The sequence below is a fragment of the Tupaia chinensis genome, unplaced genomic scaffold, assembly GCF_000334495.1.
Source record: "Tupaia chinensis unplaced genomic scaffold, TupChi_1.0 Scaffold144731_1, whole genome shotgun sequence".
Taxonomy (NCBI): Eukaryota; Metazoa; Chordata; class Mammalia; order Scandentia; family Tupaiidae; genus Tupaia; species Tupaia belangeri.
The window spans coordinates 1,070,058-1,095,737 of record NW_006204591.1 but is presented as its reverse complement, the minus strand read 5'-3'; the positions used below and the strand labels follow the sequence as shown (position 1 = coordinate 1,095,737).

The following is a 25,680-nucleotide window of genomic DNA, read 5'->3' as shown; positions in this document are numbered from 1 at the left end:
AGAGACCCTTTGACCATGTCTGAAGTGTCAATGTTCTAGCACGAAAACTGGTGACATGATAACAAGGAAGAAAAGACCCAGATTTCTAGGACCTGGAACTCTTAGGATATATGTTTTAGAGATCTTATGTTAATTTTCATTGCTAGCATTGCTATTAATATGTCTTAAGTCCAGGGCTGCTCAATCTCTGCACCGTTAACAGTTTGGCTAATAAACCTTTGTCCTTTGCACTGTAGGATGTTTAAACCATGAGTTGCCAGCGCCTCGTTTCCACCCTGGTTGGGACAACCAACAGCATCTCCAGATTATTGCCAATTATCCCCTGGGGGACAGAATCATCCCCTGCTGAGAATCACTGCATTGTTCTGACACCATAGCCACATCACTGATGTGAAACTGGGAACTCTGTGATGGTGCGTTCCTGACTTCTGTCTGCATTGGTCCTGACCATGTATGAACCTGAACTTGGGTTTCTATTTTAAATGGCAGCCAATGCCAGACACCTTTTCTCTGTGTCCTTTAGCCTCCATGTCGTATTTTTGTCTCTGGGAATGACACACAGTTTAGCCAAATGGAAAATAAGGTCTTTGCAGTAGTATTTTTTCTGGACAATGCATGAAAGTTATGGAAGAATGCTGATTTCAGACAAGAAGAATCTAGAGCTACTGCATGGAACCATACAGTGCCTTAGAAGCAAAACACAATGCTCTGAGAAGCTGATCCTTCCTATGGGAAGGTTTCAGTTTCAATTCTGTAGACCTCCATGAACATTTTGAGCACATGCTTGCTGATGACCTAAAGCTGGCTAAAGTTGGAGGCAGACTGCAGTATCAAGACCCTGCTAGGGGGAACCAGCAGTTAGCATAATGGCTATGTCGTTGGACTCCCACGTAGTCGACCGCGGTTTGCGTCCCAGACCCGGTGGCTTAAAACCCACGCCGGGCATGTGTGCGTGCATGCCCAAGATCCCGACAGGAGAATGGAGGAGAAGGGATTGTGGCATGGCCATCCCCTCTGGGGGGTGATTTCTCACTTTCTGTCTCTCTGTCTCTCTATGTCTGTCTGGCGAGTGCACGCGCCCTATAGTAAAAATCCTCTAAAAAAAGACCTTGCTAGGGGTGTTGTGTGTTTGTCTGTCTCTGCCTATGTCACTCATAGAATAAATAAATAAACAAACAAAAAAATCACTGCTACTGTATTCCCATAGGATCAGTGTGAGAAGAAAATGAAATAACAAAAAAATGCTCTGCACAGCACTTAATATTGTTGTGGGAGGTTTAATTGAATTGTCTTATTACCTCGAGGGCTTTTGGGATCTTCTGTGGCCCTGTGAATAACACCAGCCATGTTTGCCAAACCACAATACCAGGGAGGAGAAGGAAGACATACAGAGAAGAGATCCCATGGGAGAGAAAGATCTCCTCTGGAAGAGTGGGTCTTCCTTCGGTGTTTATCTCGTTTGTATTTTTGTTTTGTTTTGTTTTGGGGGGAGGGTGGAGGGCAATATAATATAACAATTATGAGTGGAGACATGGAAGTCAGACTACCTGGATTTAAACCCTGATTCCCTCAGGAAGATGAGCAAGAAGCAGCAGAGTGCCTGTCAGGTGCTGGACAACACAGATGGACAATAATGCCAGAGTTGCTAAGGGTTTTGCCTTTCTTGGTGCATAGAGTCTCCAAGCATGACCCATATGTCTTAACAGACAAGATTTTTGGAAAAAGAAAATAACACTCTTCTTGTGTCTGTTTTAAAAACTTCAGGGAAGAATCTAAGGTAAAAAGTAGAGCCTTACTGATCCTGTTAGACTTTAACTACATAATGAGTCAAAGAGGAAGAAAGGTGGGGACCAGCAGTTAGCATAATGGCTATGTTGCTGGACTCCCATGTAGTCAATCGCAGTTTGAGTCCCGGACCCAGAGGCTTAAACTCATGCTGGACCCGTGTGCCTGCATGCCCAAGATCCCGAGAGGAGAATAGAGGAGAAGGGATTGCGGCATGGTCATCCCCTCAGAGGGGTGATTTCTCACCTTCTGTCTTTCTGTCTCTCTCTGTCTTTCTGGCGAGAGCACACGCACTATGGCAAAAATCTCTCAAAAGAAAAAAAGGAAGAAAGGTATCTTTCACAAACCCTACTCATAAGTCACTGGACAGTTCTTGAAAATGCTCATTAATAATTTAAATATTTAAATAACTTTTAGTTTACCCAGTGGGTCATTTCCATTAGACTCTAAATAGCTGCTTTGGGGGCCAGGTTAGAAGTTCCCAGCAGGGCCCCATTTCTTCAAGTGTGTATAGGATTGTTGGTAGTTTGGTTTACCAAAGCAGAAGTGACATTAATGTGGGCAGTTGTATGAACAACACGAGATAACTTCAGCTTAGGTGGTTCATTGCCTGACCTCTTCCTTTAAGGTATCTCTTCCTAATTTTGATCATCCATTTCACACTCAGTTTGGCAATGCTGCTGCTTTAAATAATGCCAAGAAGTCCCCCACAAAGAAGAGCAATTGTGTTCCAAGGGTTGGCAGTGACTGTATCTTGGACTTTCTGGATCAAAGGGTCTTTCCATTCAAAGACAAAAAACACTTTTTTTCAATAGGTGGTCTCTGGTCAACATAGTTAACTGCCCTTGTCAATGACCTTAGCCAAGCTACTCAGCCTGTTGCTTCAGTTTCTCATCTATAAGGTGGGTATATAATAATAGTTCGTATTGCATAGATTTATTGTGAGAATGAGGGAGAAAATGCACAAAGAACATAGTAGTTGAACGAGTGGGCTCTGGAACCAGAATATATGGGTTTAAAACTCTGCTGCTCTGCCCCTTAGCCAAGCAAGCTACCTGCCTTACTTTCTTTATCCAAAAAAAGGGGGTAACAATAGACCTACCGGATAGGATTGTTTTGTGTGTTGACAAAGTGGTTGGAGAGGGACAAGCTTATAGGAAGCTCCCACATGATGCTAGCATGATGAATGGTGCGATGTGCATGATTCCCTGTCAGCAGCTACCATGGCTGATCATCCGTATTATTGCTATAATCATTTCTTGGAGTCCTGGCTAGACAACTCATTGGCGAGTATAGACATTCTGCATATAGCTCAAGCTGTAGACTTTGGGGTAGTCATAAAACACCATCTCTCTGAACAAATCCCATGCCTTGTGGGCTGGCTCCATGGCATGGCAGTAAGTGCTGCTCAAGCCATGCTGCATCCCTCCAAACCTAAGATCGTAGGTTCAGTTGCAAGGTCAGCCTGTGCACACAGGATCTCCATGAGCCTAACTGGATAGGAAGGCTGGAAGTGGATCATGGCATGAGACCCTGTTGAGGATATTCATCTCTGTCTGCCTGTTTCTCTCATAAAATAAATGAATAAACTTAAAAACATTCCAGTTTCTGGGTGCCACAGGCCCACGTGTCACCAACAGGAAGATAGGGCCATGCCTCATCGTGAAGCACTGAAGTATGAAAGCTACCAAGAGACCTAGGGATGGGCACCTGGGCCCTCCGGGCAAACTGGCACAGAGCTCAACTCTCCATTCAGAAGCAGCCGCCTTCCTCCCAGTCAGCTTTGACCTCAGCTTCTTTTTCACTCTTTCAAGAACGGTGAGCCTCAGTGCATGTGAGAAGCTCCCAGGAGACACACAGGGACACTTACTGGCATCAAGACGGCAGAAGATCCTGGCATGGTAGGGTTGGGCAGGGTCCCGGGCATGGAGGCTGGCATTGGTTGTCTCTGTCTGTTGTGGAGATGGAGCAGAGAAGATAGAGAGCCTGGGACAGGCCTGGGATGAAGAAAGAAAACAAGCATTACTCTTGCTGCCCTGGGCCTGCCTCCCCAGTGTCACCATCGCATGAGCAGCAGCTCAGACCCACTGATGCGACAGCCACATAATTGAGGATATTAGGGAAATCATAACAAATAAAACACAAGCCTGGCTTCCTTTGCTGCTTCCTAGTTAATACATCAAATCCCACTTCATTTCCTGACCTCTGTTATCTAACTGATATGCCATAGAAACAAGCCAGTGACTCTTCTACAACCCTCGCCTTGGAGGAAAGGCAAGTTGGGGTGAATTTCCGTGTTTACTTGAAACTCTCAGGCTTCTTAAGGGTTGAAGAGGCTGACATCTATGCACATTTGTCTTATCCACACTCCCACACCTCTGCCTGGAAGTCTGCCTGGCTTTGCTCTGAAAATACTTGCCCTGTCCAGATTTGCTGAACAAATCTCCTACATGAATTCTCAACTGAAATCTACTGTGACTTTTGCATAGTTCTTTCCTGTAAGTGGAAAACACTGACGTCTGGACACAAAGCAAAGCAGCTGGATATCGGGGCAGCACTATAGCTGGCCTTTCTCGGGGACAAGTCCACAGCCCAGCCCCCAGTTAGCAATCTCTCATTTCATAATAACTTGAGGTGTTGGGCTGTTTGACAGAAACTGATTTGGATCTGACCTGCAGGACTTGGGTAAGCATCCCTCAGGGGACTACATGGCTTAAGTATTTGCTTCAATTTGCTAGGAGAAAAAAAAAAAAAATTAAGGGCCTTAAATTGATTTAACGAGCCAGGGAATGTAGGGCTGAGGGAAAAGGGGAATTATCTGTGTTTATTAAAAATGGCAAAGCAGTGACCTCCCTGGCTAAATTCTCACTCTCCCGGTGCTTGTGCTCTGGGGAACTGTATACATGTCAAACCGTTAAATTAAAGACTTCACAACAAACAAATAAAACAAAACAAACAAACAAAAACCTCTCGGGACCTCTGAGCCTTCCACATTAAACCATCTTGTCCTGCATGTCCTAGCTAGAAACTGGTGATTCCAGAATTAACGCATTAAACACAAAAGGAAGAAGAAGTAAGAGAGAAAGAAGAGAGGGAGGAAGAGAGGACAGGAGGAGGGGAAAGGAAGGAGGAGGAGTGTCCCGTGCTGAGTGCTGTGTAGTGCTGTCTGCAGACAGACAGACAGTCTGTGTAGGCAACACCTTCACATGTATGTTTCAGGGAAGGGCAGTCCTGTCTAGACCCCCGTCAGAGTAGCATGCAAAGCTGGTCTTTGGAATTCATTTTCCTTCTACCTCATCGGGTGACTCAGGAGAAGTGGAGATTGAAATGGGAGAAAGGATGCCAAGTTCTTTGTTCACACTGCTTTTATAATCCTGAAGAAGATTTAGTTTTCCATTTTTTTTCTAAGAGATTTTTTTGCTATAGGGTACATGCACTCACCAGAGAGACAGAGGGAGGCAGATGGACAGAAAACGAGAAATCCCTCCCCAGGGGAGATGGTCATGCCTCAATCCCTTCTCCTCCATTTTCCTCTTACATGTACAGGCACCTGGCATGAGTTTCAAACTGCCAGGTCTGAGACCCAAACCGTGGTTGACTACGTAGGAGGCCAGCGCCTTAACCACCACACTACCTGCTAGCTGCCAGTCTTCCATTCTTTGAGTCTGAGGGCTCTTTTGGAAATACAGCTAACTATCAGTCACACTCATTATAGAAGGATGAGTCATAAATTGATCAAAATATATATGCTAGGCCAGCCTGTGGCATGGTGTTTAAGGCAGCTGAATCCCACATGGCTGACTGCACAGTTTGAGTGCTGGGCCTGGCAGCTTGAGAAAACATGTTGGGTGCACACACATGCTAAAAAAGAAATCCTGAAAAGAGGAAGAAATGAGGAGAAAAGATTGTGGTGTGAATATCCCCCATGGTGGGGGTGGGGAGTGCTTTTTCATTTTTCTTCTCTCTCTGTCTCTCTCTTGTGAGCACATGTGCCCTTTGGCAAATTCAAAAAAAAATTATATGCTTAGGAAGGTGTATGAATGAAAATAAAAACGAATATAAAGCCATCCACAGAGGTTACGTAAATGTACCCAAATTATACCCCGTGTAATGAAAAGAACGTGCATATGAACGGATTCATAGATAGGCTAATGATGATAGCTTATTATAATAAAATGGGTGTACTCAGATGGACAGATGAATTACTATGAGTATTTGAATATTTATTTATTTATTTTCATGGCTGAGAGTAGCTATGCTCATCAGAGAGAGAGATAGAGACAAAAGGACAAGGTGATGTCACAACCCCTGCTCCTTCATTTCTCCATCCCATCAGGATTTGGGACACTCATAAACACATTCAAGGTCTATTTTTCATGCCTTGTGGTTGGCTATGTGAGATTGGCTCCTTTACCTACTAGGCCACAGGGCCGATCCTTCTGTGGGTATTTCTTAACAGGTTCCCTTAGGACCTCTGGAGTTTGGGTTAACTATAAAGACTAGCAGGGCTTTTGAAGGTCCTTTAGCTTTTATTGATTGAAGACTACAGGTTTTAGTTGTTCTAAAATTCAATAGGAGGCAGTGATCTCACTGAGTCTTCAAGTCTCTTTCAGAGGGAGAAAGCTCAGAGCAGATAGGTATCGAATAGGGTTCTGACAACAGGCACATTTGTTTATATTTGCCAGCCTAAATGTTTTGTTGCAATACTTTTTTGGGAAAAAATAGCTGCATATCAAAGCATGCAATGTTGAATAATGATCAGTTCCTCTAAGTCCAAAGTTGATAACCCAAACTCCCTAGGTTGATGATGAGAAGGGTTCACTGAGAGTACTGACACATATAGCTCATCATCACCATTGATATATCCATCTCAACAGACGAACTTACACACACGAACATATATACTCCTGGCCTTTAACCATGTTTGTTTCTCTAGTTATTAGAGGGAAAGCTTCCAGTATAAGTTAGGAAATAGAAAAAACTATTCTAGGAAAAAACAACTAAAAGCATTTTTTTTTTTTTGCGAGATTTTTGTTATGATGCATGTGTGTTCACCAGAAAGAAAGAGAGATGGAAAGTGAGAAACCCCCCCCGCCACGAGGCATGGCCACACCACAATCCCTTCTCCTCCATTCTCTTCTCATGATTTTGGGCACATACGCACACGTGATTTGCATAAGTTTCAAATTATTAAATCTGAGACTCAAACCTTGATCAGCCACGTGGAAGTCCAGCACCTTAACCACCACACCATCTGCCGGCCCCAACATTTTTTATTATGTTATTTTGTAGTATAATACTCAGAAGTAAAGGATAACATGTTAAAATTTACATTCTATTTCCAACCTGATATATTAAAAATAATCTTGATTATCAGTTTTTAATGATGTGTTCTTTTAAAAAAAATTAAATAACTTAATGGTGATGTAAATGGATATGAAAAAGTATATATATATATATCTCAGGATCTTGGGCATGCACGCACACGCGCCCGGCGTGAGTTTTAAGCCACCGGGTCCAGGAAGTGAACCGCGGTCGACTACATGGGAGTCCAGTGACATAGCCATTATGCTAACTGCTGGTTCCCAAAAAGTATATTTAAAATGAGTTTTCAGGCCAACCAGTGATGCAGTGGTTGGGACAGCTGTATCTCACATGGCTGACTGCATGGCTTGAGTCTCAGACCCAGTAGCTTGAGAAACACACTAGACACATATGTGTGTGTGTACCTAAAATCCTGAAAGGAGGTGGAAGAAAAGAGATTGTGGCATTACCATTCCCCACGGGGTTGCGGGGGAGGGTGCTTTCTCTCTCTCTCTTTCTCTTTCTGCCTTTCTCTGCCAAGCACACTTGCCTGATAGGAAATTAAAAAAAAAAAAAAAAAGAATTTTCATTATTTCCAAAACTACAGAAAACTCCTAGTTATCTAGAATAGCTGGGTGGTGCTATTTTTCATTTAATTCAATGTCATTAACAGGTCAGTATTTTTAAGTCATGCATAGATCAGATCTTAAAATATCACATAGTTCCTTATTAATTAAAAAAGCCTTCTGGGGTGCTGGATTCCCTTGGGATTATAATAATAACTATAATGATATCAATCCAACTAATTAGCAATGTTTACTTGGAGGGGAAAAAGATTATTTGAGATTTCTGTATGTTTGAATTCTAAACAATTGTGAGCTTATTATTTTACACTGTTTCTGTAAATTATTTTCCATGCCCTTCTTGCTTGAGCTTTTAAAATGACAAACTTCTAAAGGTCAGATCTGTGCCTGTTCATTACTAGGTATATAAAGGACTTGAATGAGGTAATTAAGTATGTAGTCTGGACCAAGAACCAATCGTTTGTCCAGAACAGACATATCACTGATATTGAATAATGATATTAGTTGTCTAAGTCCCTTTGTGCATACTGAAATAAGAATTATAATTATTTTATACAGTATACTTGCCTAGAACTACGTCTATTGCACTTAAACAATGCTTCGTATTTTTCACAGTATCTCTATGTGACTTGAAAGAGTGCAATGTGGTGGATAGGTCATGCGATTCCCATTTACTCAGGAGTAAGCTGAAGTCAGAAACATTTACATTTGCCCAAGGTCATAAGGATCACGGGAAGGAGAAAGGCTTACACTCAGCTTGCAATATAGGGGCTCCCCATCACACCTTGACAGCTCCCTTAACTAAGTCATTATTGATTTTTTTATGCTAAAGAATTCACGGGCCATTTCCTTTGATATTCACACTGCTCCCTGGACTTTCCATGAAGTAGTAAAATACTGTAATACTGCTAACATGAGAAATCGCTCATCCATGTGAAATTATGTTTTCTTCCTTAGGAAAAAAAAAAAAAAGCTTTCCCAACAATACATCAGTTCGACTCTGAAAATGAGATGGCAAATTGCAATGAAGTTGGGAAAACAAAGATCCAACAGTCTTTCTCCAGTGCAGGCTTGTTGCCATGAGCTAATAATTCCAGACTTTGAGCATGCCGGGCCTCCTTTTTAATAACCATATGCCTCTAGGTAAAGTATTTCTACTAAAAATTATTGAGGCATGGAACAAGGGAAGATGTGTGAGCTCATGTTGGATTGTTCAATTACTAAACTGAGTCCTGCAGCATTAAGAGTTTTCCAACTTGACAGATTATTCCTCTTTATACACTTGTATAAACATACTGCTGATGGCTGAAATCTATGTAAGCTTTTCTTTCAATTAAAATGTCAAGGATGACAGACTCTGTTTTCACCGTCCTTAACAGAATGATAGGTACCATAGCAAGGGATTTCATGTCCTCATTTTTCCCCCCAAAGGATGTTTTCCAGTCTAGGGGTGTCTGAAATGCTAGGCTGTGTCTCCAGGTCTTCCTTGCCCTTGGGCAAGCCCAACTAGTGCTAGGAACTAAGGCCAGTGCTTTCATTTGGAAGGTCCAGGGAGGGTCTCTGCAGACAGCTCTCCTGTCCCAGGTCTTCAAACGATCTGTGGCACTTTGGGATTGACTATTAAATGATCAGTTCAGAGAGATCGGCCAAGTAAAGGCAAGATGGCAAACAAGGAAAAAAAATTAGGCTAGAAAATTAGAAAATGACTATTAGCACTGAAAGCAGATCACAGACATCAAAGAGATCTTAAAAAGAAAAAAATATTGTAACATAAAAATAATCACCTTTTGGGGACCAGCAGATGGAGTAATGATTACATCACTAGAATCCCACATGGCCGACTGTGGTTCAAGTCTTGGACCCAGTGGCTTGAAATTCACGCCGGGCATGAGTGCACATGTACCCAAAATCTTGAGAGGAGAATGGAGAAGTGATTGTGGTGTGTCCATCCTCCCTGGGAGCTGATTACTCATATTCTGTCTCTCAGGTAAGTGCATATGCCCTACAGCAAAAAGCTCTGTTTAAAAAAAATAATAATCACATTTTATTATTGTGGGTGGCAGAATTTTTAAAAAGTTTGGAGTGATAAAAATGGAAAAAAGAATGAGTAGGAAGTAAGAAATCCATGCGCCATTGGTATTGGAGTTACTGACTTTGGGGAGAGACTTTCTTGACTTTAGGGCTCTATTTCATGTGTCTAATTAGCAGATCGGGCTATAGGCTGGCTATCTTAAAAATCCCTTGAAGCTCTAAAATTCACATTCCAAGACCTGAAATAAAACTAGTTGTCCTTAATATCCTAGGCCTCAAGTTCAATCAGGGTGTTAGTTGTTGCTGACAGTTGGATTCACACTGTTTAACCCAGCATTTATCTGGCTCATAGACGTGGTCGATATATTCAATGAAATCGAGCAGTCTGTCCAGCATTTAGCTTTTTTTTCTTTATCTTTTTTTGGAGACATTTTTGTTATAGAGAGCATGCGCTCGCCAGAAAGACAGAGAGAGACAGAGAGACAGAAAGCAAGAAATCACCCCCCAGGGGGGATGGCCATGCCACAATCCCTTCTCCTCCATGCTCCTCTCGGGATCTTGGGCACGCACGCACATGTGACCGGTGTGAGTTTAAGCTGCCGGATCTGGGACTCAAACCACGGTCTACTACATGGGAGTCCACCGACATAGCCATTATGCTAACTGCTGGTCCCAGCAGCATTTATCTCTTCACATCAAGACTGCATTTGAAATATGATTAAACGTCAAATTGAAGTTGTTTCTAAAAAGTAGGAAAAGTTGATTAAAAAGGCCTTTACATTTCCTAGGGCTCTCACATCTTTCCCACAGATCAGTCAGATGATTTCACAGGCAGACTAGAGAGAGGGTATTGCCCACTCTGCTCGTATTCGCTTATGCAAAGAAATGTCTGCTTCCATTGGAACTTCTTAAATGAAGCCTTGTGGCCTAACTTGGCAAACTCATTTCTGTCTTGGATGGGGAGGCTGAACCACTAAAAAAAAGGGAATACAAACTCTTAAATCTTAAGAAAAGGCAGTTTATATTGCAAAATACTTATTTACTCATTCTCCTCCAAAGTGGAATTTTAGAATTCCTATTTTTGGGGCATGCTCTGTGGAGCAGCAATAATGTGCTACCAAAGAGAAGCTGGATCCCACATAGCCACTGAGGTTCAAATCCCCAGCCCAGAGGGCCTGACACATGCCAGGCAGGCACGCATGTGAGTGCTCAAATTTGGATCTTGGAAGACTGGAAGAAGGGGATCATGGCATGACCAGATCCTGTGAAGGATGCTCCTCTTTTTCTTTTTCTCTCTGTCCTTCTCTCTTATGTGCATGTACATACACTCCATCACAAATGAAGAAAATATTTTAATTCCTACATTTATAAAGAAAGCAAATTTGTCAGGGTAATCAAGTAGAATGTGAAATGGAAAGATGTTATTCTTAATTTCTTCCATGAGTAATAATACATTGTATATGGGGTAGTGAAGAACATAGATTCAGGAGTCGGATTGCTAGGTTGGAATCTGAACTCCATTACTTTCTACCTGTGTGACTTCGAACAAGTTACTTAACCTCTCTGTGTCTCTGTTTCCTCAGCACTAAAATGAAGGTGATAGAGAGATTTATCTCATGGCCTATTAAATACGTTAAACATGTTAGATGAAAATTAGTTGTTATTATTTATGTTATTATTATTATGGAACACTGATCAAACAACAAGTTAATCACTATACTTCACTCAAGAGGTTGTGCCTTAAAGCCTGGAATCTAAAATAATATCAATCCTTAGCTTTAATTAAAGAACAACAATCTAACAAGTATAAGATGCTCAATACTCCCCCCATCCATATGTCATTCCTTTCCAAAATCCATCACTTGTGTTAATTCCTTCTAAGGAAACACATAGATTCCGCTTACCCACGCTTTTCAGAATTGCAAAATAACCTCATGTCATTTCTCCGTAAAAGCCCTTAAACATATATATATATATTTTTTTTTTGAAGAGGTTTTTGCTATAGGGCATATGCACTCACCAGAAAGACAGAGAGAGACATAGAGACAGAAAGCGAGAAATCACCCCCCAGAGGGGATGGCCACGCCGCAATCCCTTCGCCTCCATTCTCCTCTCGGGATCTTGGGCACGCACACACAAGTGCCCGGCGTAAGTTTAAACTGCCGGGTACGGTACTTGAACCGTAGTCAACTATGTGGGAGTCCAGTGACGTAGCCATTATGCTAACTACTGGTCCCAAAACATATTTTTTCAAAGTGGAACCAAACTAGTTCCCCAGAGATCAGTCCTCAATATCTCGTTTTTCCTAAAGCATTGATGATCTTCCAACAGAAGCAATAATTAGGAAAACAAGAAAGCTGTCTGACCCATATTTAAAAAGGCATCGTATTACCCATATCTTTTTTTGAATGAGCTCATATGCTGCACCAAGTCTCATGGCCAAGCTCCTAAAGATAAATAGCATAAACAATATTTCAATATTTCCCTTTTCTTGTGTCATTTTCTTACAGAGTGCATGAGCTAAGAGTGAGAGAGAGAGAGAACAATAAATCACTCCCCAGGAAGGACGGCCACACTACAATCCCTTCTTTTCCATTCTCCTCTTAGAATTTTGGGCATGCATGTATACGCACCCAGTGTGATTTTCAAACTGCCAGATTTAGGACTTGAACTCCAGAGTTAAAGAATTGTTTCCCACCTGCTTTTCTTTAGGTGACACAGACATTTGGGTGTCCAGGAAGAGAATTTTGCCTTTGTTCTGTATCCTACTCTCAGCCTCAATCATAGCACCTATCCCATCCTAAGGGGTTAGTGAAACAGCCGATACAGACAGCGCTGCCCTGCAGTTCACTGAGCATCCCAGTAAGCCCATGTATTTGAACACAGTAACGTTCTAACGTCTAACGTCTAGTGGCACCACGTGGTCTCTGACCAGCTCCCAGCTCTTGGCTCTGGGCTCCACAGAGCTGCTGCAGTGACTGCTCCAACTCAGGAAAGCACCATCTTCCTTCCTGTCTGAGAGTCTGAACACCCTCACCCCCCTCTCTGAACATCCACACCAGGCTGGGGTCTTTTCTCTTTTTTTAGTGCTCTCAGTATACGCTGTACCTTGTCTTAGTTACATTTATTAGTATAATTTCTATTTAATCAATGAATAAATCAATCATTCATCAAGGACCAATTAAGTTCTTAATATGCATCAGGCTCTGTGACTCGTAGACTCTCACTTCCAAAGGGAGAACTTAGGACGGTGGAGTAGCCGTGAGCACCGTGCTCGGCAAGGCCGATCCATGGGAGCATTCCAAGTTCACGTCTGGGTGCCTCCCCAAGTACGCCCAGACTATGTGATCTAGTGGTGTCTGGGGTTAGGAACAGACCTGTGGGAGGTGCCCTTTCTCTTTCTCTTTTGTCTCTGGTTCATGGAAGAACTAGGTGGATAAACTTTTAAAAAGAAAAAAAAAAAAAAAAAAGAAAACTGGTTTGACTATATATGTTATTTGCAAACTAATTCATTTACAAATTCCCAGCTGGTGAATATGACGATAAACAAAATGGGTGTGTTCCATGACCCCGTAGAGTTTACCTCGCAGCTTCTCAGTTGTGACTCATCAACGATTCTGAGTGATTTTTAGAAATGTCTCACCTCCCAAATAGACAATAAATGAGAGATTGTGTCTCCCTATCTACCATGACAGATACTCCCGGAACGTAAGAAAGTACACGGTACCTAGTCTAATAAGTATTTCTCAAATGAATAAAAGCACAGGCATTAGGGGGTCTCTCCAATTAGCAAGGAGCATCACAAGAAGAGAGTCCTGTAAATTATCTTCACTAACTAATGAGAGACCTTAATTGATTTATGAGTCATAAGTGAAAACTTCACTTTACATTAACAGCTGGAAACAACCCATTCTGTTCTTGAATAGCAGAAATGATTACCCCAAGGTAATCTGTACTTTTAAATCTGTGCTCTTTAAATTACACTTAAGCTATGGGATGAGCTCTAGACCCATTTGTTTTTGCATCAATGCAGTTAATTTCCATTTGAAATTATATTTTAGGCCTTTCATAAGGAAAGGCCAAGAATAATTCAGGAACACTCATCTGTCTCCAATCTATATAACATTTTAAAAATTGGATGTCTGCCCTACAATAAAGCTGCATTTTACAGTGCTTGGTGCTCTGTGCTCTGGGGTCCCAGTTACCTGCACATCATGGTCAATGAAACATCTCATTTTTTGTTTTGCACAGATTTATCAATAGTGACAAGAGAGATTTTGGAATTATTAATGCCAGTGGTGTCAGAAATTAAATTTCCCACACAAGGTAAATTTGGGCCTCTTCTTTATTTTTAAATCAATTTTGTATTACTGGTGCCTTTATTTCATTGAGTACCTGATATCATGCAAGTGATAACTTCTTTTTCTTTAAATGAAAGTCTGGCTGTGAAAAAGCCAGTGGTAATAATAAAACGTAATGCAGCCAACAGATCTGTATCCTGCTGGAGCCTTGGCATGGTTTTATAGCATCGACGCTGCATCTACTCAGGCAGAGAAGATGTTTACTAGTGCTTTCAAGAGTTTTAAACAGAGCTAGCAGCAAAAGGAGGGGAGATCCAAATTTATAGTCATCCTGTTGAGACTATTAAATCAAACTCTTCTTTTTCTCTTCTTTCTTCTTCTTTTTTTTTGGTTTCTTTAATGACTGATTCCTGTACCATTGATCTGAATTAGTCATGCAGTCAGCTTTATTCATTTAAAAAATACAGTTGCATTGGTTTCTGATGTACTATTGTTAGAAAAAAAAATCTGTTTTTCAAAATCTGATATTTTTTCCTTGTAAAGAGTTAAAGGCGCTTTATAAAGACCTTTTATAAAAGATTCCAAATGTCTGCACAGTTTGGCTTTAGCCACGGGTCAGTCACACCGACAAGAAGAAATAGCTTCCCAATCAGCCAATAACTTCTCAGTTACATCAATTATTCATAAAGTTACACTTAGAAAAGGCAAGTAAATGCAGATCAAAAGACATAAAATAAAACATGATTTGGAGTGCAGCTCAAATAAATGCATATCTGACCGCCTGGAGAAAGAATCTTGTTATAGAAATTTCTCCGTGAGATTTTTTTGTGTTGTGAGTTGTTAATACGCTTCCTTCGGGAGGACAAATAAGTAACCCTCTGATTATGAGTCTTGTCATTTACATGCGACTGCTTCTTGCATTCATTCGCCATAAATGAATAATTCATGAAAACACTCACTAACACACTCGCCTGGATATTCTGTAGAGGGAGAGCACTCTCAGAAAGAGAGCCCCCCACCCCACCCCAAGTCTAAGTCAGCAATTCTGTTCAGTTTGTCCTGGTCTTTCAGCTTGTCAGTCATCATGTTTTAATGAGCAATCTGTGGTAGATCCACACTAAGCACAATCCCCCAATACCTATATACCAAATACACAATTGAATTCTGTGGCTGAACAATAATTGTTCCGACAGTGAGACTTGAGTTGAAAACAGAACCCTTGAAAAGACCTACGGGCTCATCCAGGCAACCTTTGCTCATCCTGTGCATTTTGCAAAGGCTCCTTACTATGTCGCCCTCACTAATGCTTTTATCTAACCTCTTCTTGCATCTCAAGGCAGGGTCTCTTAGGCAGTTTTCAAATATCTCTCCTGGGAGACCAAATTTATGACACCCTCTACCCAGCCACTTGCCGGGATTATTTCACCTATTTAGGAGGCAGTGCTAGAATTTATTAGCTCCACAGATATGCCAGCAGGAGAGAGGATGTGTCAGTGGTCCAGAGGGAGGGCCTTTGGCAGCTGTGACGACATGGACTATGCAAGCTTAGGCTAGTAAAAGCTTGATTTCTCAAGGTCTACTCTGAATGAGAAAGTAACAGAAGTGTTGAGGGGATCACTCATTCTCCAAGGAAACAGACAAGAAAAAAGGCATTGAATCCCAAGGGCTAGGAAACTCCTCAGCAGGTTATATCCTGACAGAGAGCTGCAAACTCAGCCACTGCTGTAATCAAAGAACCAAAAACCATAGGATGAGCGTTAAGAGATCCCGACCATGAAGACACCCTTATTAGGCAAGGAAGGAACATCGGGAAAGAAGGAGGAAAGCTATGAAGAACTTGGACAATGTTCCAGAGAAGCACAGGAAAATATTGAAAGGCCAGAAAGGCAGACCTAAGGGAAAAAGATAAGGGAATAAGACTTATTTGGCCAATGGAAGAGATACTAGAGAAAGCAGAGGGATGACAATAATGACCTTTAAGTTTCTAAAATGCTGTATTCAGAAAAGAGTCAACAGTTATATCCAAACCCAACTGTAGGAGAACAATAATGACAATAAATTGTGGGTCTTTCATTGATTGGAAAGGAACATCTCCCAAGAATAAATAAATAGTGTAAAAACAACTAAGGGCTAATTGGAGTTTTGGACGTTCTTCTTATTAGGCTCTTAAAACAGATTTGTCCCTGTCCAGTCTGGTTTCTAGGGAGGAGAGGAGAAACTGGCAGACCTTTTTCAGTGCTAAATGAAGTCTGTTATTCCCACTTACTGCCATCAGAGTGGCTGTTAGAAAGGATCGAGATTGTGCAGGCTGCCATGGTTCACCCTCAGTCGGATAAGGCAGGCTTGTGTGGCTGACAAGGCACAGGCTTTGGGCTGCCTCCTGGCCCTGCCACAGACCAAGGGTGTGCAAGTCATTTAACTTCTCTGTTTTCTCATTGGCAAAGGCCATGTGGTTAGAACATCCATACCACAGGTATGGTGTGTGGATGATTTGAGAAAACATCTTGAATACACTTGGCCCTTGGAGGATAGCCAATGCATATTCTATTCAAGACATGTCTTTAGAAAATAAAATTACTGCCAGTATCATCTTAGCACAAAAATTAAAGGCCTACTCTTCCAAATTTCAGGGTGAAACGTTTGGACAAAAGAGTCAGAAACTATCCAAGACTCTCCAAGGAATCTGGGCATCTCTTCCATTATCGTGAGGCCTGATATATCTATCCACCGTCATCTTTTGGGGGAAGCCTGATCTGATTTCTCCAGACCAGAATGGTGCGTATTATGTGCTCTCATAGCAGGTATCAGTCTCTCCCTGGACTGTAGGGAGAGTATTTGCTTGGCACACAAGAGGAGCCTCTACAAAGGTTTGTTGAATGACTAACAGAGGTGACTTCAGTTACACAGTCTTCATTACACACTGATATGTCTTAATGAAAAATCCGTTAACAGGCGTCTTTTTAAGGCCATGGTAACTCAAGACACTATCCTGACCCCTAGAGGCCATTAACTTACAATCAATTTGAGCAAGGGGTGTTGGGACAGGGTGAAGTTTCTAGGAAACTATGCCCTCCCTTGTGCAACCTTCCCTGGAGCTACTGTTCAAGTTCTCCCACTTTGCAAGAGCACTTATCATGAGGCTGAATTGATACTAATCTGAAACACTTAGTAAAATAATAGCAATAAAGTTCATAATAATGATACTTGGCATTTACTGTGCACTTCGCATCCAAGAATCTCAAAGAGCTTTTCAGTTAGACTTTGCTATTTTCCCAACCATGCATGGGTCGGACACACAAGCAAAGAAGCCACTGAGCTGCAAATGCCTGCCCTGTGGTCCGAGCTGGTTCTACCCTTAGTGTCTGCCGTTGAGATCGTAGCAGCTCTCTGTGCGTGAACACACCCACTACGCAGACAGGCCCACCAGCAACTACATGGTAAAAGGCAAAAGCGACAGAACTACTCTGGTTCCAAACACGCTTTCCAAAAAACCCCAAAAAACAAAATTGTTTTAGGGTGTGTGTGCTCACAGAGAGAAAGAGAAAGACAGTGAGAAAGCACCTCCCAGTGGGGTTGGCTACACCACAATCCCTTCTCCTCCATTCTTCTCCTGGGATTTTGGGCACACATGCACACATGCCTGGTATGTTTTTCAAGCTACTGGATCCAAGATTCGAACTGTGTAGTCAGCCATGTGGGATCCAATACCTTAACTTCCATGCCACTGGCTGGCTCCCAAACACACTTTTGCCTGTATTAGCTGGGTCAAACCTTAGACTCCAGATTTACATTTTTATAGACTTGTTTTATTTTGTTATTCCGCTAACCCTCTTTTCAGAGTATTTGTAAGTACAATTGAAATGTCTGTGTCTGTTCATTAAAGTCATGACGTTTTAAAGGGCTTATTTTTCTTTTAAGTTCATTCTGAAGAAAATTTTGTTTAGATTTAAATGATTAGTTAAAAGCCGCACAGGGGTTTATACATAAAGTATCTCTTCTAAGGCACTTTCTCCTTCCCTGGTGGCCCTGCATTTTGCCAGAGAGTGACTTGCTTCGTTCCCCAAATTATTCCCCAGACGGTCCTATTCCTTCTCTCAAACAAATGTGGTATTTGGGGTTTCAAGTTTAAAATGTAATTTGGTATCATTTCAGATGTCTTCCTACAGCTTAATAAACATCTTCCCCAGAGGCACATGGGGTCTGATTTTAATTTGTGGTAGGGTTATGGGCACAGTAAATGTCAATTTTAGCTATAGACAGTAAGTTCTAATATAAATAGAAATGAAAAGGGACTGACAGTACATTTAAAGAACATGCTTGCTCACAGGGGGTAACTGTTCCCCAAGAAATCGCTTCACTGGTCTATGATAACAGTGTGGTTTCTCGGCAGGCCCCTGAGAATCAGTTGCCCCAGAACAGAAAGACCAGTTGCACCTTCTCAAGGTGTGTCACTGAAGATCAGAAAATGACAAAGTGAAGTAACCAAGCCCTTTACGGAACACGTTCCAATACGAATGCCTCAGCGTGGATCTAGACTGCCTTCATTGCTTGTTAGCCTGCTGGCCTTGCGCTGTGCCCTCAATGCCTCGGAATCCCTGTTTCCTTGTGTATAAAAATAAAATCACCGATGGCATGGTAGTTAAGGTGCTGACATATGCCTGACTCTGTAGTTCGAGTCCAGGCCTGGTGGCTTGAAAGACACTCCCGCGTGTGTGTGCGTGTGTGCCGAAAATCCTGAGAGGAGAAAGGAGGAGGAAGGATTGCAACATGGTCATCTCTCACTTTCTCTCTCTCTCTGTCTCTCTCTGGTGAGCACACCTACCTTATGGTTACAAAAAAATCTAAAAAATAAATTAAACAAATAGCTGAATCAATGATTAATCTTCAAGGACCTTTTTAGTCCTAAAACTATAGTGTAGATACGTACAAGAGTAGATTACCTGGCCTATGAAGACTTCTCAAACTGTTTACTTTGGAAAAATAACATTTTAATTATGAGTAAACTTTCCTCAAAGTTGGGAACAAGTAAGTCAGTAACTTTTCTTCGGCTGCTCTTGGACAGAAGAAAGTCTTCTCTATGGTTGAGACAATGGTTCATTCCCTAAAGGTTCATGTTTTAGAATTTGGTCCCCAGTATAATGATGTTGGGAGTGAAAAAGCCTTAAGAGGTGAAGTCTAGGACTGGCCCTGGGACGTAAAGGTTGAGGGAGCTCGCACACATTTGACCGCAGTTCAAATCCTGACCCTGGCAGCTTGAAAAATACCCCAGGCATATGTGTGTGCATGACTCAAATCCTGACAATATGGACAAATAGAAGAGAAGGGATTGTGGTGAGAAAACACCTTAAGAGATGCTTTCTCCCTCTCCCTCTCTCTCTCTCTCTGTGCAGTGTGTATGCCCTGTGGCAAATAAATAAATAAATAAATAAAAAGAAAAAGAAAGAAAAGAAAAAAAGAAAAGAAAAGAAAAAAGTAAGAGGTGAGGCCTAGTGGGTTGGGATTAGATCATGGAGGTATTACCCTCAGAAATAAATTGTTGGGAGTGAATTTTAGTTCCCTGGGAAGATCAGTTTCTAAAACAGGTTATTACAAAAGAAAGATGACTTCCCTCAGGTCCATCATTCTGCCCTTGCTTGCCATCTTCTCTGCTTCTGTTGGCCATGTTGTGATGCAGATGACCGAATACCAGCTTCAAGCCTTAGGACCCTGCAGCCACCAGAGTCATAAGCTAACCAAACTTCTATTCTTTATAAATCACCCACCTCAGATGTTTATTTCTGTTAGCAACACAATAGCGGACTAAGATAGGGGTCAATGATCACTGAGTACAGGTAACATTTAGCAAACCAGGGCCTGGACCAGAAACCCCGAGGGTAGGGGGGTGGTTAGTTTCTTCTCATAGGCGAACAATAATCCTTTTAATGAGTGTGAAATAAAGGCCTTACTCTTTTACGTACTAGACTAAGTCATTTATTATTAAGCAGAATAATACCCTTTAGGAGAGGTCTCCAAATAATCAGTTCTCTTTTCAGTGTGGTACCATCAGACCCATTAGAACTAGTCCAACCTGGGCATTTAAGAATGACATGAAGTCTCCAAGTCTATGAGCTTCCAGGAAAAACATTTTCACTTCTTGGCCGCAGAAGACACCTGACCCTACTGCAAGCAGATCCCTAAGTGTCTGTTGAGCACTGTGGATGATCCAGTGCAAGGTGCCTAAGATAGTTCATTTTATGTCAACCTGATTAAGTGACAGAATGCCTGGACACTTGGGTACACATCATTTCTGGGGTTGTCTGTGAGGGTATTTCTGGAGAGATTATCATGCCAGTGGATGAACTGAGTAAAGCAGTGTGCCCTCCTTAATGTTGGTAGGTCTCCTCCAACCCACTGAGGGCCCAAATAAAACAAAACTACGGAGGAACAGTGAGTTCTCTTTCTCTGCCTGACTGCTTGACCTGAGACACCGGTCTTCTGCTCCTGGTATGGGACTAAAACCATAGGCATTCTTGGTTCTCAAGGCTACGAACTACAACTGGCATTTATACCACCTGCTTTTCTGTGTCTCCAGCTGGCCAGATGGCAGGATGAAGGACTTGTCAGCCTCTATAAACTAATGAGTTAATTCCTTAAAATAGATCTCATGTATACAGACAGATATAGATACCCATATGTACATATCTATCTATACACACATATGCACACACAAGTGCATATACATACACATGTTGGTCTTGAACATTATGAAGGTTAGGAAGGTTGATTCCTCAATACAGTTAAAAGTCTGTGTGTACTTTTTTTTTTTTCTCTAGATTTTTTGCAATGGAGTATGTGTGCATGCTAGAAAGAGAGAGAGGAAAAGTGAGAAATCACCTCTCCCCGGGGGTGGGGTGGGGGGCGATGGCCATGCCACAATCCTTTCTCCATTATCCTCCCAGGATTTTAAGCATGAACACACATGCACACATGATTTTCAAGTCTCTGGGTTCAGGACTTGAACTGTGGTCAGTCACGTGGGAATCCAGTGCCTCAACCACTATGCCACATGCTAGGCCCTGCCTATAACTTTTGATTTCCCCAAAACTTAATATCATACTGTTGACTGAAAGCACCACTGATAACATAAGATGAGCATTTACTTGTATGTTATGTGTTTTTTTTACTTAACTCTTATAATAAAATAAGCCAGAGAAAAGAAAATGTTATTAAGAAATCATAAGGAAGAGAAGATACATTTATAGTACTATACTATATTTCCAATATATTTACTGAAAAAAATCCATGTATAAATGGACCTGCACAGTTCAAGTCCATGTTGTTTAAGGGTCAATGGTGTGTGTGTGTGTGTGTGTGTGTGTGTGTGTGTGTGTAATTTGTTTCTCTGGAAAACCCTAACTAATAAGATACTCCATCTTTAGACTTTTTCCCTTAAAAAGCATCCTGTGTTTTCTCAAATATAGTTGGTAGGAGTAAGTTAGTACCATCCAGGCATTAACTTTGATCCCATATTTCCAATCGTTCACCAAGTTCTATCCTCTCCACCTCTGAAATAGAGTTGGAATCCATCCACGTGGTTCTACGCCCACTGCTGAGCTCCCAGTCCAAAATTCAGTTTTCTCTCACTCGGTTCCTTCCAACGGTTTCTGCCTCTAGTTTTGCTTGTCTCTAATCTAACCTACGCACTGCAGCCAGCATGATCTCCATGAAACAAAGATCTAATCATGACCTTTTCCTGCTCAAACCTTCTTCTTATAGCGTTAAGGATTTTTTTTTTCCCGAAAGCATTCTTTAGAAGTTCTACCTCTTCTGTGCTTGGAGTGCTACCTTCTACCTGCCTTGATAAGGTCCACCCAGCCTGGTTTCCATTATTTCCTAGAACATGCCAAGCTCTTCCCTAACCCACAAGCTTGATGAATCCTAAGGCCTCTCCCAGAATGCTTAGCCAACTACTATGTTTTTGATCATGGTTTAGGTCTTCTTTTAAATACCACTTTCTTAAAATTTTCTCTTGGGACCAGCAGGTGGCGTGGTGGTTACGGTGCTGGACATTCCCACATGGCCGATCACGGTTCAAGTCCCAGACCTGGTGGCTTGCTTTCTCACTTTCTCTCTCTCTCTGTCTCTTTCTGGTCAAATTAAAATAAATAAATAAATAAAAATTGAATAAATAATTATTTTAAAAAAAGATTTAAAAAAAATTTTTCTCTTACCCTCAAATTAGAGGTATCTTTAATTTAAAAGTCATAGCCCCCCTGTGCTTTTCCTTTGTGCTATTTCTAGAATATCTTGATAGTATGACTATTGGTTTAACATCTGTTTCTCTCAATAGATCCCGACCTCCCTGATAGCAAGGGTTATGTATCTTTGACTGCTGAAGGTAAAGTCAGTCTGATTTCTTTTGATCACAGGGACAACTCGGGCCAATATTACTCTCTGGAATATGCTGCTCTGATTGCTTGAAGGAGACAGGTGAGTAGCCTGACATAGCTGGAAAGGCTTCTATACATTAAGAGGATTGATCCAACCTAAGTGAGTACATGTTACTGGCACTAGATCTTCCTGCCTTTCTGAAGCCTGGTGCTGTTTGTCAAAAGTAAAGGTGCCAAATGAAAAAAAAATATTGATTCCAGGGCTTATAAGTTTTGCTTTAGGTTAATGGTAAAACATTAAGCAATCCTTATGATAGGAAAAAATTTTCCAATGGTTTCAATTGTTGAAACGCTCCAGAAAAGTCAAAACTCCTAACTTTCATGTAAAGTTCCCAAGCAGCAACTATATGCCAAATAAACCACTTTAATTAAAATAAGGCAGAAGGAACTAGAGTTATAAGTGCCATGGCTGCTTTCCTTATAAGGAAAAAAATGGAAAAAAAAACCCCAAAACCCTGTTTTTTAACTAAAACAAAAAAGTAAACAAAATCAGTGAATTCCAAGTCCAGTACAGCTGAGAGAATTCATTTTCTTAATATGGAGTGAGCTTAGGAGTGATAGAGCAGAGTGGACTTACAAGAATGACTGTCTACTGAAAACTGCTGGCAAACTGCTCAGCCTATTGGTCCGCAGCCAGTGTTTGTCTTCATAAATGAATTCCACATCTTTATTAAGTTAAGTATTTCTCTCTTTTTTTATGATTTGAAACATATTTTAAATATTTTGCTTTCTGACGTCCTGGAAACTGATACAATTCCCTCTAGATCAAGGAAGATGGAAAAAAAAATCAATTATTATTATTTTTTTTTTACTAAAGTTATTACACAAAAATTATGCTTCAATTTAGCCATTACTATGAATATCAGTTGACATCATAGGTAGACAGTTCAGACAGCCAGAATGAAAGGGGTCCTTCTGATTAGATGATTTTTCACAGAAAAGCCCTCGATTATTGTTAAATGGAAATATGCCCTTAGTATGAGTTGCTTTGTAGACGACTACATAGAGTGAGAATGATTTTAAATTAGATTTTAAATTAGAATTAACCTTCTAAAAAAAAAAAAAACTAACAACCCTGTAGTAACAAACTCGAACACCTCCAATGCCTAAAGCGAGCCTCTCATGCCAAGATCCTTTACAGAAGCAAATCACAGGTTGTAATCCAGAGACTGGATCTTATTAAAATGAATTTTATCTGTCAGGGATGAAATGTCAAAGTTGGCCCATTTACAGCAAAGTTAATTGGCTTTATCCAAAGGAGGAGGAATTGTGAGGGCCACGTAAATCATTAGAATTGTTGGTTTCTAATGCACAGGAGGAGGCCGGTCTTCATCCTCGCAGAAACTAGACAGTCTTCCTTACTCTTCAGAACTCAGTTCTCAAAACCTCCTAATGGGTTTCACTGTTTTCTTTCCAGCTCTTATCATAATCAGGGAGCCACACATTTGCATCCCTAATGGACCCTTTTCAAAAGTGTGTTGACATTTCAGTAGGTTTTGAATAGCTCTTAATGCTTCTCTCCATTTGGGCAGGTGCCCACAAATCTCCTTATATGGGTCTCAACCTTTAGACGGTCTGCTTTACTCACAGGGTTATTTTTTTTTTTTTAATCCTTGGGAACGTATCTTAATTATACTCTTAAAAAAGTGAAAACTCAGAAGTCAGATGACTCAGAAAATGAGCATCTAGCTCAATACCCACACGCAGAGCAACAGCTTAACTATATCTGGGAAATTTAGGCCCGAGTCAAAAGTATCATCCCTTCTGTGGTAAATTCACTGTTTTGGGCTTCTATTTTTATCGGAAGGAAATAGATATAAATAAGACCATGAAGATAAACATAGGTTAGGGGAGAAAGTTGAAATCAAGCAGAGAGCTCATCATCTGAGCACAAACTCCCCTGCATTTTACGCCTCACATTTGCTACACGGACTAAGACCCCTGAAAGCCTGCAGATGGGCAATTTTTGTCCTATCTATTTTTTTTTTATAGCTTCAATAAAAATATGATCCAACAAAAATAAAATCGAAAAAAAATTTTAAACATTGACTCAGTGTCTGCTATGTTTCAGGTACTATGCTGGGAGCCTAGTGTGAATGAAAGATCATTCTTACCCTAAAGAAATTCATCATCTATTAGCGGAAATAGACAAGGTGGGGAAGCCAGCCCAATTGTAATGGGAGACAGCCATCCAGGGAGATATCTAATACTCTGGGAGTGCCGAGGGAGGGGTCCTAGCAGAGGAGACACACAAATTGCTCTAGGAGAGATGAGAATTTAGCCCTCAGCATGTCTGTGTACCTGTGTATGCTTGCGTGTGTGCATGTATGAGTGAGAGAGTGTGGTGGTGGTGGTGGTGGGTGTTGATGGGAGGAGCACCAAGCAGAGTTCACTGTGCAAAGCAGGTTGCTGAAGTATGTCAACACAGGCCAAAAGGATACTAAATAACTTCTCTCATTCAGAGTGGAGTGTGAGATGAAAACAGTCTCTTTGGCTGATACCAATCCTGGAGAGAAATACAGACTGAAGTGCATCCCATTCAGGTTGATGCCCTGGCGTATGCCCAATTGCAGACTACAAACATTTAGACTTTTAGAGGCAATTTCTCAGTATCTCAACTAGGGAACTGAGGTACAATCAAGAGAACACTTTGACAGGCTGGGTAGCACTACTTGAGCCCTTTCAGCAGTAGAGAACAATGGGAAGGGGAGATATTTAGGGAAAATGGGAGAAATACCCTGGGGCTCTCAGGTAGGGGGCTCTGCATGTTTCAGAATCAATGGGGCTCTTCTTGGCCGTATTGTTCTGTGTTAAACTGCTTAGAAAAAGATAAAAATGGAGCCAGAATTTGGTTTTACTCTTTCTGATCTTTAAGCCTTTTTCAAGACAAAAAGTGGTTATGTCTTTCTTTCTCTCCAGTGTTTCTAGCTTTTATTTATTTCTTATTTTGAGCTCAATAACTATACATATGAATAAAGTGGCAGAGGCAGGTAAGTCTTTAACAATAACTGTTATACAGTATTTTTTTTGTTTTGTTTTTGGAGAGGTTTTTGCTATAGGGCGCATGCACACGCCAGAAAGACAGAGAGACAGAAAGTGAGAAATCACCCCCCAGGGGAATGGCCATGCTGCAATCCCTTCTCCTCTAGGGATCTTGGGCATGCACACTGCCCGGCATGAGTTTAAGCCACCAGGTCTGGGACTCAAAACCGTGGTCGACAACATGGGAGTCCAGAGACATAGCCA

The 25,680-nt window shown here is 41.3% G+C and overlaps 1 protein-coding gene across 3 annotated transcripts in view; it reads right to left on the bottom strand.

Annotated features, from left to right (window-relative positions):
- CREB5 (cAMP responsive element binding protein 5) overlaps positions 1 to 25,680 on the bottom strand; it is a 516,790-nt gene that overhangs the window by 117,121 nt on the left and 373,989 nt on the right. For all 3 annotated transcript variants that reach the window (XM_006167341.3, XM_027767819.1, XM_027767818.1), the window contains exon 6: positions 3,656 to 3,782. In XM_006167341.3, coding sequence (XP_006167403.1) covers positions 3,656 to 3,782 — 127 coding nt within the window. The remainder of the gene's footprint in view (positions 1 to 3,655; positions 3,783 to 25,680) is intronic.